This window comes from Abramis brama, assembly GCF_963993115.1.
Source record: "Abramis brama genome assembly, chromosome: 8".
In the NCBI taxonomy this organism is placed as follows: domain Eukaryota; kingdom Metazoa; phylum Chordata; class Actinopteri; order Cypriniformes; family Leuciscidae; genus Abramis; species Abramis brama.
Genome location: NC_139970.1, coordinates 45,649,368 through 45,663,845, shown reverse-complemented (window position 1 = coordinate 45,663,845; position 14,478 = coordinate 45,649,368). Strand labels below are relative to the sequence as shown.

At 40.2% G+C, this 14,478-nt stretch overlaps 1 protein-coding gene and 1 long non-coding RNA gene across 2 annotated transcripts in view; both read right to left on the bottom strand.

Annotated features, from left to right (window-relative positions):
• Positions 1 to 740: 740 nt before the first annotated feature.
• On the bottom strand, positions 741 to 1,260 carry LOC311088722. Its single transcript, XR_014607551.1, has 3 exons — positions 1,140 to 1,260; positions 966 to 1,013; positions 741 to 865 (listed from the first exon to the last, which is right to left on the bottom strand). It is a non-coding gene; the product is annotated as an uncharacterized lncRNA (long non-coding RNA).
• Positions 1,261 to 2,358: 1,098 nt separating this feature from the next.
• Positions 2,359 to 14,478, bottom strand: part of LOC311088721 (interleukin-1 receptor type 1) — a 35,107-nt gene continuing 22,987 nt past the window's right edge. The window contains exons 5-11 of the mRNA XM_084123004.1: positions 13,759 to 13,924; positions 12,134 to 12,196; positions 11,148 to 11,298; positions 10,117 to 10,262; positions 6,504 to 6,647; positions 6,192 to 6,356; positions 2,359 to 3,722 (exon numbers count right to left, since the gene is read on the bottom strand). Coding sequence (XP_083979130.1) covers positions 3,331 to 3,722; positions 6,192 to 6,356; positions 6,504 to 6,647; positions 10,117 to 10,262; positions 11,148 to 11,298; positions 12,134 to 12,196; positions 13,759 to 13,924 — 1,227 coding nt within the window. The 3' untranslated portion in view covers positions 2,359 to 3,330. The remainder of the gene's footprint in view (positions 3,723 to 6,191; positions 6,357 to 6,503; positions 6,648 to 10,116; positions 10,263 to 11,147; positions 11,299 to 12,133; positions 12,197 to 13,758; positions 13,925 to 14,478) is intronic.

Here is a 14,478-nt window from a genome sequence, read left to right as displayed (position 1 = left end):
ATTAACATAAAAAAAAAAAAAATAATTCAGATCTTGTGCATCCTCACATTGGAGTCCCGAGTTCATGTACAAAGTTTGGTTTCGATACGTGACAGAGTTCCTGAGATGTGGACGACTTCCTGTTTGGCGACTACGCCGCCGATTTTGTTTGGCTGTGACGGGCAAACGCTTCCGAAAATCAAAAATCCTTCTAGTAACTTTTGTGAGGCTTGGTCCAAGGATCATGTACGTCCAGTTTCGTGAAGTTCGGACCAAATTTGTGACCTGTGACCAGTTTCGCTTTCTGTTCAATCCACTATGGCGGATGAACGACATGGACTCGTGATGTCATCTTCGCGAGCAACTTACACCGGTACTGACCGGAAGTTTTAAAGTTGGAACGGTGTCTCTGTCTCAAAGGGCCTAGGCGCAGGAGCTGGCCAAAATTTATCTCCCGGGAATAATAAGAATAAGAATAAGAAAACTTAAGAAGAACAATAAGTGTGCTGCTTTCAGCAAGCACACTTAATAATGTATATAACAACTTTGTTTCCTTTTTAACTTACATTACAAAAATAAACAAATGTACAGAAATTTATTTGTTTCATTTACAAATTATAGGTCACATTTAAAATATATATATATATATATATATATATATATATATATATATATATATATATATATATATATATATATATATATAGAGAGAGAGAGAGAGAGAGAGAGAGAGAGAGAGAGAAAAATTGTTTGAATTTTAATACATAAATGTTATTTCTCTACCAATCTCACAAGAAGAGAAAACTGAGTCTGTCCATCATCTCTCTCCTCTCCGTCTCCGATTCTCTCGATCCGCTCATCCTCTCGGTCTATGTTTCTCCGGCTCCTGTCAACAACAACAACAACAACACAATACATTTCAGCATAGATGTGTCAATTAACTTGCTTGCTTTGTTTTTTTAAGGTCTCCCCCTTTTATTTTTTACCACAAGGAAGTGACGATCCCCAGCAGGACCATTTTCTCCATAATTGTCCTAAGACAAGAGAAAAAGGAAACACTTTAGAAAAATATTAAGACATATTAAGACATTTTTAAGAAAGAAAGACTTGTTTTAGATAGATATTTGAGTAAATTAAATCAGAGCCAGAGAATCACCCACCGTTTCCTGTCATCCTGTCATCAGCGGCGCAGTGAATTCTGGGGTCGGGCAGGTCTAACCCTAACCCTAACCCAGGGTCCATCTGTGCCCTTCAGGGCCCGAGGAACAGAGTGAGCATTTGATGGCCCCTTCGTACTGGGACAGCCTTCGTCGCGCAATCGCCCTTCGAGCACAGCCTTCGAATCGGGACGCACCTCCTGTGATACGAACAGTTACGATGGCATTATTGTTCGCGGGCAGCATGAAGGCCAATGAAGGCATTACTGGAATTTACATTAGTCTGGAATTACTGACGACTCGTTTCAGTTCAGAATCGCTTGTGTCTTTCGGGAGGGAATGGCTCTGTCCCAAACGGACCCTAAGCCCTCGTGATCTTCACACTCTGTGACGTAATGCCTGTCGGGTCGCAGTCGCTGTGGAGCTCATGGCTCAGAAGAAGTGCACATCGAGGGCGATTATCACACTAACATGACAAACGGGACACCCTACGGTCCTGTGGACTGAACGGACACGAGTACACGGCAGCCATTATAAGTCCTCAATAACTTCAGTTATCTGCACTCTGATCTTTGAAACTTTGCAGATCTTTTACATTCACAAACAGCTTTATTACTCACTATATGAAAGGTGAGATCTCAAAAAGCATCATAGGGGAACTTAATCTCTGTCTCTTCACATTGCTACATTTTTATAAATGTCATGAATTGTTAACAAACAAGTATTAATTTCTTCAATGAGCTCATTGTTTCTAATTTAAATTATTACATTAAGTTAATACATTTTTAGCTAACTGTGATTTTGTACATGTACATTTCTGAAATACATAACTTAGTTTCCTCTGATAACAGATCACTCTAAAATGCAATGTGGATTCATGCATTTTCTGTAAAGCTGCTTTGAAACAATGTGTAATGAAAAGTGCTATACAAATAAATGTGAATTGAATTGAATATTCATAGTAAATACGCAATTCATATTGTACATTAAACATGTAAACATCCATCCATCCATCCATCCATCATCTTCCGCTTATCCGGGGCCGGGTCGCGGGGGCAGCAGTCTAAGCAGGGATGCCCAGACTTCCCTCTCCCATGTAAACATATTTGGAGTAAAAATCATAAAAAATAAAACACATTAAGCAAGAAATATATCACTGCACAACAGATTGTGTGTGAATCCAATGTTGCATTATAAACACAAGAGCACAAATGTGAAAAAATTCATAAAATCTTTTGGTTTTTATTTACATCATTTCTGTATTATTATTTTTTTATTTCACATCTGACATAGTATTTACAGCTTTCTATTTTGTGTCCACAGAATGACTGGTGTGCAAGAGCTCAAGTTCTCTTCATCTTAGGCTGCATTTACACTTGGCATTAACATGCGACCTGTATCCGGATGTTGTCCACATACACATTGAAAAGACCAGTGTAAACGCGCTTCTGATTGGAATGTTCTCCGATCAGCGTGTCCAGGTTCAGAGGTAGTCGAGGACATATTGTGATCAGATTTCAGTGTAATGTAAACGCAATCCAGCCATCGTGTGTCTGCATTCACAGGTGGACGTCACACTGTCATTATTCCCCTCCTCTCTCCGGAACTGAGAGCTGTGTGGTTTTGCGATACAGTCGAGTGCGAAGTACATCACAAATATACCAAAATGTTTGCCTTCGCACCCGAAAGTTGCAGAACCGTTCATTTTCTGCAAAGAACACACATTTTTCCCACCCCAGCTGGCAACGCTCTCGGACCCTTACGTTTCTCTGTACCGTTTTCATTACAGCATCTATCCACATTATTAGTACTTGCAGCCTCTTCATCCTCCTCATTTTGCGAGATTTGTACCCCAACTGAAAATTGTTTTAGGTTGTAATCAGAGGAACAATTGGGCTCTAGAAGTAAAAATCGAAAAAATGTACCTCCATAAAACAAATATACACATATATATTCAAAATGCATCAAGGGATGAGTGGTTTGCCTCCAAAAATAAAGAGAACAGACTGAAATATTGAGATTCATGTGGGAGCTGGCATGTTTGGCTTATCTGTTTATATTTCTTTACTAAAAAAAAAAAAAAAACCTCTGGAACAAAGGCTGGTGGAAAGGTGCGGTCCCTGTTGCGCTCTATAGTTAAAGGCAAAGCTAAAGCTTCTTTTCACCTCCAGATTGCTGACTGCATCACTTCAAGCTAGAAACTAAACCAATTCCTGTTTTTGGATTTTCCTCTGACAGGCATATGGTAGCGCACCTCCCTCCAGAAGCGTGCCGAGGGGTCGAGAGAGGTCACACGCTCCTCCATCTTCCAGTCGCAGCACATCGACCTCTTCCTTCTCTTCCAGGCTTGTAACGCTCCCTGTTTCTCCTTGAGGAGTCTCACTGAGTGAGGCAGGCGGTCGGGCTCTCGGATCTCCTCCAGCTCCAGGAGCACGATGCTCACAGTGTTCTCCACGAGCCCTCGGTACAGGCCCGTCTGCTGCTCAGCCCACTCCAGCGCCTCGGGACTGCAGAGAGACGTCGAGGTGTAGAGGAGAAGAAGTCGACGACAGCGGGTCAGAGCCTCCTCTACAACATCCACCACCGCTGGAAACATGAGGAGGACAATCAGCCAGGCAGAACATCGGGATTAAACCTAACATTAGGGACGCACAATATATCGGCCACCATATCGGTGTCGGACGATATATCTTAATTTTGAATGTTATCGTTATCGGCCCGATAAAAAGATTTGGCCGATATATTAAAGCCGATAAATAATGTATTATTTCCTTCAGTTGACACTCTTCAGATGCGCACTGTTCAACATGATGGTTTTAAATTGCTTGAAATATGATTGAATCACTTCATAAAAGGAAAATACAGTTCAGTGCAACATGTGCAGCGCGAGTCCGTCATATCAGCTGCATAACATTATGATGAGAACATTATTATAATTGTGTTTGGGACGTGGCTTTTAATGGTGAGACTTGTGTTTTTGTAATCAGGCTCTCAAAAATGATATAAAAATTTGGATTTAGATTTATCAGCTAATACATTGGTTATTGGCTTTAATATATAAATAATTATCGGTATCAGTCAATATTTTAATATCGGTGCATCCCTACCTAAAATGTATGACTTATTACACAGCTTTTCACCACAAATAATGAGGGGACATGAAATACAGTGAGTAAAATAAGTATTTGAACACCCTGCTATTTTGCAAGTTCTCCCACTTAGAAATCATGGAGGGGTCTGAAATTGTCATCATAGGTGCATGTCCACTGTGAGAGACATAATCTAAAAAAAAAAATCCAGAAATCACAATGTATGATTTCTTAACTATTAACTATGTTAATATTTGGTACAGTAGCCTTTGTTTGCAATTACAGAGGTCAAACATTTCCTGTAGTTTTTCACCAGGTTTGCACACACTGCAGGAGGGATTTTGGCCCACTCCTCCACACAGATCTTCTCTAGATCAGTCAGGTTTCTGGGCTGTCGCTGAGAAACACGGAGTTTGAGCTCCCTCCAAAGATTCTCTATTGGGTTTAGGTCTGGAGACTGGCTAGGCCACGCCAGAACCTTGATATGCTTCTTACAGAGCCACTCCTTGGTTATCCTGGCTGTGTGCTTCGGGTCATTGTCATGTTGGAAGACCCAGCCTCGACCCATCTTCAATGCTCTAACTGAGGGAAGGAGGTTGTTCCCCAAAATCTCGCAATACATGGCCCCGGTCATCCTCTCCTTAATACAGTGCAGTCGCCCTGTCCCATGTGCAGAAAAACACCCCCAAAGCATGATGCTACCACCCCCATGCTTCACAGTAGGAATGGTGTTCTTGGGATGGTACTCATCATTCTTCTTCCTCCAAACACGTTTAGTGGAATTATGACCAAAAAGTTCTATTTTGGTCTCATCTGACCACATGACTTTCTCCCATGACTCCTCTGGATCATCCAAATGGTCATTGGCAAACATAAGACGGGTCTTGACGTGCTGGTTTAAGCAGGGGAACCTTCCGTGCCATGCATGATTTCAAACCATGACGTCTTAGTGTATTACCAACAGTAACCTTGGAAACGGTGGTCCCAGCTCTTTTCAGGTCATTGACCAGCTCCTCCCGTGTAGTTCTGGGCTGATTTCTCACCTTTCTTAGGATCATTGAGACCCCACGAGGTGAGATCTTGCATGGAGCCCCAGTCCGAGGGAGACTGACAGTCATGTTTAGCTTCTTCCATTTTCTAATGATTGCTCCAACAGTGGACCTTTTTTCACCAAGCTGCTTGGCAATTTCCCCGTAGCCCTTTCCAGCCTTTGTGGAGGTGTACAATTTTGCCTCTAGTGTCCTTGGACAGCTCTTTGGTCTTGGACATGTTAGTAGTTGGATTCTTACTGATTGTATGGGGTGGACAGGTGTCTTTATGCAGCTAACGACCTCAAACAGGTGCATCTAATTTAGGATAATAAATGGAGTGGAGGTGGACATTTTAAAGGCAGACTAGGGTCAGAATTCTAGCTGATAGACAGGTGTTCAAATACTTATTTGCAGCTGTATCATACAAATAAATAGTTAAAAAATCATATATTGTGATTTCTTTTTTTTTTTTAGATTATGTCTCTCACAGTGGACATGCACCTGCGATGACAATTTCAGACCCCTCCATGATTTCCAAGTGGGAGAACTTGCAAAATAGCAGGGTGTTCAAATACTTATTTTCCTCAATGTAACATGCACCAATCTTATTAATTATTATATTATTTTTCTTGATTACTCATTTATTATTCTAAAATTTTGTTTCATATTAACAATTTTTTTTACGTATTATTATTTAGTCATGTTGATATATAAAATCACAAAATTTTGGGCCAAATTGTGCAGCCCTACTAACAACCAGAGCAAACCTCACAATTTTTATCATAAAAAAATCCCAAATAGATTTTTTCCCTAAATCATGCAGCCCTAACCCAGACTACTGTAATACAGCTAATGTTTGTATTGATTTCCAATGTGATGACAAGAAGAACCGCTGGTTTAGATTACAGTGCTTTGTTTTATTGCAAACTCTTTACCTTCTCCAGGTAGACCGTCCCGGCCCAGGATGAAAAGCTTATAACCGTACCGGCCCTCCAAGACCTGCGGCAAAGTGCTCATCGCAAACACCTCAGCCTTTTCACTCGAGCCATCAAGGACTCTCGGATAGGCAATGTAGGCGTCATACTGCTTACCATCACCATCTAGAAGAAACAACATCAGAAACACAGTTTCATCATGTCCTGTAATGCTGTGATAGCAGGGGAAGGTGTGAACTCTGGTTAATGTTATTGCGTTATTTCCAAGTAACTGCTAACGTGCGAAAGTATATTTCCTGTTCATATGAGTACCTGTGGTTTTGTAGAAGAATGGAAACACAGTCCGGACCCACAAGGTCAGCTCCACCTTGAATACGGTGCACAGAGAAACTCCCACCACGAAAAGCAGCGCCACCGATCCCAGGAGAAGCCCGAGAAGCAAGAAGAGATTCGGATCTGTGGATGTGGAAATCTGTTTATGTGTTGCTGTTATAATAGACAAGTGAAAGAAGATCATATGCTTGCTTATAGAAATTGTATTTTCCACATGCCAATCTTCAAAATCATTTGAAAGCAATATAAACTTTAAAACGTCATTCTGTAAACACAGAGTAAATAATAAATAACTATTTAATAAATAAACAAGACAAATGTGTCATGAAATTGTTGCCGGTATCTACAAAAGTGAACAAGTAAATAAACCACTTAATAAAATAATGGAGAAAGGAGCATTCAAAATGTTATTCAAAAAAGTAAATAAATAAATAAATTAGGTTTGTGGTTAATAATACAAATATTTACACGTATATTAACACCTCAAGTCCACGTATCTTTATGTAGAATCAACAGAAATGAGGTATAATTATTCATTTAATATGTTCAATAATTCAAATGATTATTTTTGAGTGATTTAATTTAGTCAACCATTAAAACTTGAGACAAACCAATAGATTTTCCCAAAATAAAACCACAAATATGGTGAAGACTTGTGAGTTTGGTGGTTTTCCCTTCCTCTAAATCTCGGCCACTCCGACTAAAGGAGAAACACCCATTGCTCATTTAACCAGTTAACTAATCACTGGTCACTGGTCTGTCGACACTCAAAGTGAAACAACAACAGCCGATAACAAAATGATATTTGATGCAGCAAGATTTTGGACCAATAAAGTGTTAAATTGGTTTAACAACGTTTCTGTTAGAACGGTGTCGTGTTAGCGGCCTCTAAGTTAATAACTAATTATCGTTGCGACAGAAGTGAATCAATCAAAACTTTATTCTAGATCTGCTGTAAAGCCTAAACAATCTCTGTTACTGTAATCTCCTATTATCACTGTAAAGCTGCTCTGAAACAATCTATACTGTTAAAAGCGTTATATACATGAAGGTGACTTGACTTGACTTAAAAAGCAGTGATGGTGTGAGGGTGTGATGGTGTGATGCTGTGATGCTGTGAGTGTGTGATGGTGTGATGCTGTGAGTGTGTGATGCTGTGAGTGTGTGATGGTGTGATGCTGTGAGTGTGTGATGCTGTGAGTGTGTGATGGTGTGATGCTGTGAGTGTGTGATGCTGTGAGTGTGTGATGCTGTGAGGGTGTGATGGTGTGATGCTGTGATGCTGTGAGTGTGTGATGCAGTGAGTGTTTGATGGTGTGAGTGTGTGATGCTGTGAGTGTGTGATGCTGTGAGTGTGTGATGCTGTGAGTGTGTGATGCAGTGAGTGTTTGATGGTGTGAGTGTGTGATGCTGTGAGTGTGTGATGCTGTGAGTGTGTGATGCTGTGAGGGTGTGAGTGTGTGATGGTGTGATGCTGTGAGTGTGTGAGTGTGTGAGTGTGTGATGCAGTGAGTGTTTGATGGTGTGAGTGTGTGATGCTGTGAGTGTGTGATGCTGTGAGGGTGTGAGTGTGTGATGGTGTGATGCTGTGATGGTGTGATGTTGTGAGTGTGTGATGCTGTGATGGTGTGATGCTGTGATGGTGTGATGCTGTGATGGTGTGATGCTGTGATGGTGTGATGCTGTGATGCAGTGAGTGTGTGATGGTGTGATGCTGTGAGTGTGTGATGCTGTGAGTGTGTGATGGTGTGATGCTGTGATGGTGTGATGGTGTTATGCTGTGATGGTGTGATGTTGTGAGTGTGTGATGCTGTGAGTGTGTGATGCTGTGAGGGTGTGAGTGTGTGATGGTGTGATGCTGTGAGTGTGTGAGTGTGTGATGCAGTGAGTGTTTGATGGTGTGAGTGTGTGATGCTGTGAGTGTGTGATGCTGTGAGTGTGTGATGCTGTGAGTGTGTGAGTGTGTGATGGTGTGATGGTGTGATGGTGTTATGCTGTGATGTTGTGAGTGTGTGATGCTGTGATGGTGTGATGCTGTGATGCAGTGAGTGTGTGATGGTGTGATGCTGTGATGGTGTGATGCTGTGAGTGTGTGATGCTGTGAGTGTGTGAGTGTGTGATGGTGTGATGCTGTGATGGTGTGATGCTGTGATGCTGTGAGTGTGTGATGGTGTGATGCAGTGAGTGTGTGATGGTGTGATGTTGTGAGTGTGTGATGCAGTGAGTGTGTGATGGTGTGATGCTGTGATGGTGTGATGTTGTGATGTTGTGAGTGTGTGATGCTGTGATGCAGTGAGTGTGTGATGGTGTGATGCTGTGATGGTGTGATGCTGTGAGTGTGTGATGCTGTGAGTGTGTGATGGTGTGATGCTGTGATGGTGTGATGCTGTGATGGTGTGATGTTGTGAGTGTGTGATGCTGTGATGCTGTGAGTGAGTGATGGTGTGATGCTGTGATGGTGTGATGCTGTGAGGGTGTGATGCTGTGATGGTGTGATGCTGTGACTGTGTGATGCTGTGAGTGTGTGATGCTGTGATGGTGTGATGCTGTGATGGTGTGATGCTGTGAGGGTGTGATGCTGTGAGGGTGTGATGCTGTGATGGTGTGATGCTGTGATTGTGTGATGCTGTGATGGTGTGATGGTGTGATGCTGTGATTGTGTGATGCTGTGATGGTGTAATGGTGTGATGCTGTGATGGTGTGATGGTGTGAGTGTGTGATGGTGTGAGTGTGTGAGAGTGTGATGCTGTGATGGTGTGAGAGTGTGATGCTGTGATGGTGTGAGAGTGTGATGCTGTGAGTGTGTGATGCTGTGATGGTGTAATGCTGTGATGGTGTGAGTGTGTGATGCTGTGATGGTGTAATGGTGTGATGCTGTGATGGTGTGATGGTGTGAGTGTGTGATGCTGTGATGGTGTAATGGTGTGATGCTGTGATGGTGTGAGTGTGTGATGGTGTGAGTGTGTGATGGTGTGAGAGTGTGATGCTGTGATGGTGTGAGAGTGATGCTGTGATGGTGTGAGAGTGTGATGCTGTGAGTGTGTGATGGTGTGATGCTGTGATGGTGTGATGCTGTGAGTGTGTGATGCTGTGATGGTGTGATGCTGTGATGGTGTGATGCTGTGAGGGTGTGATGCTGTGAGGGTGTGATGCTGTGATTGTGTGATGCTGTGATGGTGTAATGGTGTGATGCTGTGAGTGTGTGATGGTGTGAGTGTGTGATGGTGTGAGAGTGTGATGCTGTGATGGTGTGAGAGTGTGATGCTGTGATGGTGTGAGAGTGTGATGCTGTGAGTGTGTGATGCTGTGAGTGTGATGGTGTGATGCTGTGAGTGTGTGATGCTGTGATGGTGTAATGGTGTGATGCTGTATTGGTGTGATGGAGTGAGGGTGTGATGGTGTGAGTGTGTGATGGTGTGAGTGTGTGATGGTGTGAGAGTGTGATGCTGTGAGTGTGTGATGCTGTGAGTGTGATGGTGTGATGCTGTGAGTGTGTGATGCTGTGAGGGTGTGATGGTGTGAGTGTGTGATGGTGTGAGTGTGTGATGGTGTGAGAGTGTGATGCTGTGATGGTGTGATGCTTGAGTCACACCTGCAGGAACGAGTGAGAACTGTCCGATCAGGGTTCCTCGGCTGCTGAACACCATACAGGTGAAGTTTAGATAGAAATCTTCCTGCCAAACATCTGACACGGAGAGTGTGCGTACTAACACAAAACCATCCTCCGTTCTGCTTACACTTTAAGAGGAAAGGACACACAGTTACATTTTCAACTTAAAATTATATTGCTTATAACTCACCAATATAACATTACCTACTAATAAACAGGAACATTTACCTATATATATATATATTCTTTCACCAAATCATTTTAATTCTTAAAATAAATCCCCCACAGAAACTGTGAAAACTGAGTAATTATATGTATGGTTCTACTGCTGGCAATAAAGTTTTTATCTTTTTACAATTAGTCATTTTTTTAATATTTTATTTTATTTATATTATACATTTTTTATGTCTATATCAGGCATGACTGAAATCTAATATTTAAGTAATGGCATATATCACAATGCATAACTGTGACATAATTTTGACTGGGAAAAATGTATGAAAATTTTTAAAATATCAAATAATCTTGTGGTAACAGCTATTTTTGTATTATCCAATTACTGAAATACATTATGTAGCCCCTCCAGCTCGAACCGTCCGCTCTAAGCGAGACTTGAACCCGGATCCGTACGCATGCGCTCAAACACGGAGGATAAAGACCACAGTCTCTTGAGATCAGGGGAGTGAGGTTTACACACACACACACACACACACACACACACACACACACACACACACACACACACACACACACACACACACACACACACACACACACACACACACACACCTCTCACTGGACTACAGTGACAAATGAAAGATGCTTGTTTATTTTGAGTATTTTCTCTTTTTCCTTGTAGGAACTTTATCAAAATATTGTTCATAATAAATATATAAATCTAGTCTGTATAGTTTCAAACCCAACCTAACCCTAACCCAAAAAAAAGGATACTTCATTCAAACTTCATTTTCTGTCTTTGTCTTATCTAAACCACAGCTAAATTCAGTACTCACTTCATGCGTTCAACTTCCTGATGAATGCGATGCGAGGAGTTGTTCGTGATAAATTCCTCTTCAGATCCCAAGAAACCTTTCCACAGCACTGGCACCTGGGGTTTGCCCTTTCCCGGCACAAATACTACACAATCCTTCCTGAAGGATGAACCTGAAAAACATACAAACACAGCTGGAGTTTATAATATTCTCTGACTCTCACAGGACACACACTCTTACAGTTTTAGCTTCGGTAACACTTTACAACAAGAGCCCATTAGTTAACATTAGTTCATGCATTAACTAACATTAAATAACAATGATCAATACATTTTCTACAGAATTTATTCATCTTTGTTAACATTAGTTAATGAAAATACAACTGTTTGTTGCTAGTTCTTTTTAGCACGGGTTCATTAAATAATATTAACAGACACAACTTATAATTTTAATAATGTATTATTAAATGTTGAAATTTACATTTAAGAAATGGGTAACACTTTACAATAAGGTTCATTAGTTAACATTAGTTGACTACCATAGTTAACAAGAATGAACAATACTTCTACAGCATTTATTAATCTTAGTTAATATTAATTTCAACATTTACTAATGCATTATTAAAATCAAATGTTGTATTTGTAAACATTAGTTAATGCACTGTGAACTAACATGAACAATCAGTTTACAGATGGATTTTTATTCACTAACATTAATAAATAATGTAACAAATGTATTGCTCATTGTTAGTTCATGTTAGTTAATACATTAAATAATGTTAACTTATGAACCTTATTGTAAAGTGTGACCAAGAAATGTTTTAGAAGTATTGTTCATGGTTAATTTCAGGAAATTGAACCTTACAGTGAATTTAGTTGCAGGATGTGGTTTATTGCTCAAGTAACAAGAGTGTACAGAACATATGAGTAGCTAAAAAAACTGAGATAAATAAAAGATACATGAATAAATAAATATATTCTGATAATTAAAAGAAATGTCCAGCTTACCTCTCTCAACTTTGATGATCTCATTAACTGGCTCAATCAGCCTCGGTTTCTTTAAATATTTATCTGTGATAATTATAAAAAAAGAACAAATTAAAAAGCAAATTGACAAAACATTGAAAAAAAATGCATTAGTTTTAGTTTCTTATTAATTCAATTGAGATAAAGTTAACACAGCATTTCTGGAGCTGTTATCTGTTATGCATGATTATTCACATCCATTAATCTGAGCTAAATATGTGTGTAAATATGGTCTGATGTCATACACTGACCGGTGTCTCTCTGATCCCTCTACTGGCGGTTTAGTTTTATATTTAAAAGTATCATTTCATTGTGGTTAAAGAGATAGAATACGTGGACAGTGGTAGAAAGAATATGTTTATATATAGACTATTACGGGTGAAATATGAGATAACATTGTTAAATATAACAGAGATGATAAAGTAATTGCAATTGTGTTGCATGAAATGCTTTGTCTGTCTTTTTTCCTCATATGTTCTGATTGTTTCTTTGAAACTCCAGGCCACCATGTGCTCTTGTGATTCGTTCAACAATTTATACAAGAAATTACACTTCTTCACTTTAAAAAGAAGTGAAGAAGTGAAAGCAAATCACTCCGCCCAAGTAGCGGTGCTTCGCTTTTCAGAATATAGTTCCCAGTATGTATGCGGTTAGAAGATGGCTGTGTCTCATGTGACCTTGTTATTTGTACACGCTGTGACTATACAAATCACAACATGTAAATAGGAAAATGTTGGTGTTATTTTGTCACTTATTGGGAGCAGTATGCTAGCTGGAACCGTTTACCTCCAGTCTTTGTGCTAAGCTAGGTGGGTGCGTCAGACAGAGTTACGGCACGCACGGAGATGAGAAGGGTGTGTGTGGACTTATCTAACTCTGGGGGATACGGGGAATAAGCTAAAGTCCCAAAAAGTCGGCGTGTTCCTTTAAATAATACCCATTGTCCAGTTGTGGTAGATTTTTCTCTATGTCGCACCTGACCTAAGTCTACCTGGGTCTCTTCTACAATCGACGTCCCCGAACGTCTACAGTCCAGGTTAGTTTCTCAGGGTCTCCTCTACAGTCGACGTCCCCGTTCAATAATATTTATAGTCTAGCACGTCTACAGTCGACGTCGGCCGAGTCAGTAATCCCTAACTTGTTCCCTTAACTAACTTGCTGCGCAGCAATAATAACCAGGCAGACTTCAGACAATGTCTTTTAAATGCTTTAATCGGGAGAATTCCCGAGCAGTTCTCAGAGAATCTCTCCCAAGAAAACGCATGGCCGGAGGATCTCAGACGAATTTCAGAGAGAATCCCACCAGCAAACAGGAATACAACAGGTTTTATAGGATAAAGACAGACACAACAAATAAGATCATCGTGACTAACATGTCACCTTCTATCAATATGATTGGTTCAATTGGTAAAGAGATTGGTTCAATTGTGGAGAATTTTCCACAACACAAATTGGCAAAGAACGGAACGTTTTGGTACATTTTGTCCAAAGTGTTAGAATGTTAGACCTAAAAAGGGAAGTAAGGTTAGATGTTAGAATTATGATTAGTTTGATATACAGTTTACAATTTTATTCATTAAAAAATCCATCACACAGTAAATGTTCACCGTTAACGTCACACTCTACAGATTCAGCCATTTCACCGACGACTCCACCTAAACTAAAGGTCAATTTGCAGGTGTACCATCCAGCGTCATCAAGATGCACTTTGCGTATGTGAAGTATTCCCTCATTTGGAGTAAACTTCTCATCTTCTTGAAGAGGCTCACAGTTCTGAGAATCAGAGAAGACAGCAGACACAGATGAGGCAAAGGGTTAGAGTTTATATTAGGCAGCTGCACAGATCCACAATAAAGATGGTGCATTTTGTTGTCATTTTCTCAACTACCCTCTGAGGGTATTTACATTTACATGAATGGGTTTGGCAGTAGTGTTAATTTTATCAGCTATATTTTAATTTAGCCTTGTCCTGTTTTTGTCTAGTCAAGTTTAAGTTGACTAAACGTCTGGGAAATGTTCCCAGTTTTATTCAACGTAAACCTTTTTCATTTTCGTCATGGTGCATTATGCTGGTTAAATTGATAATCACATTTATTTTTCTCAATTATAAGTAGTCATTTTAGATTTTTTTTTTATTTCATCAGAATTATTTCACTTTCACGTAAGCACTAATAGGCATTAGTAGGCATTTATTTATTTTACCTCATCTAGTGTAGGCTATTTATCATAAAAATAAACACACTCTTTACATTTTGAAAACTGATAAAACAAGAAACTTCCCTCAAAAATAAAAACAGTGGAATTCCACAGAATTCCACGCAGTGGTT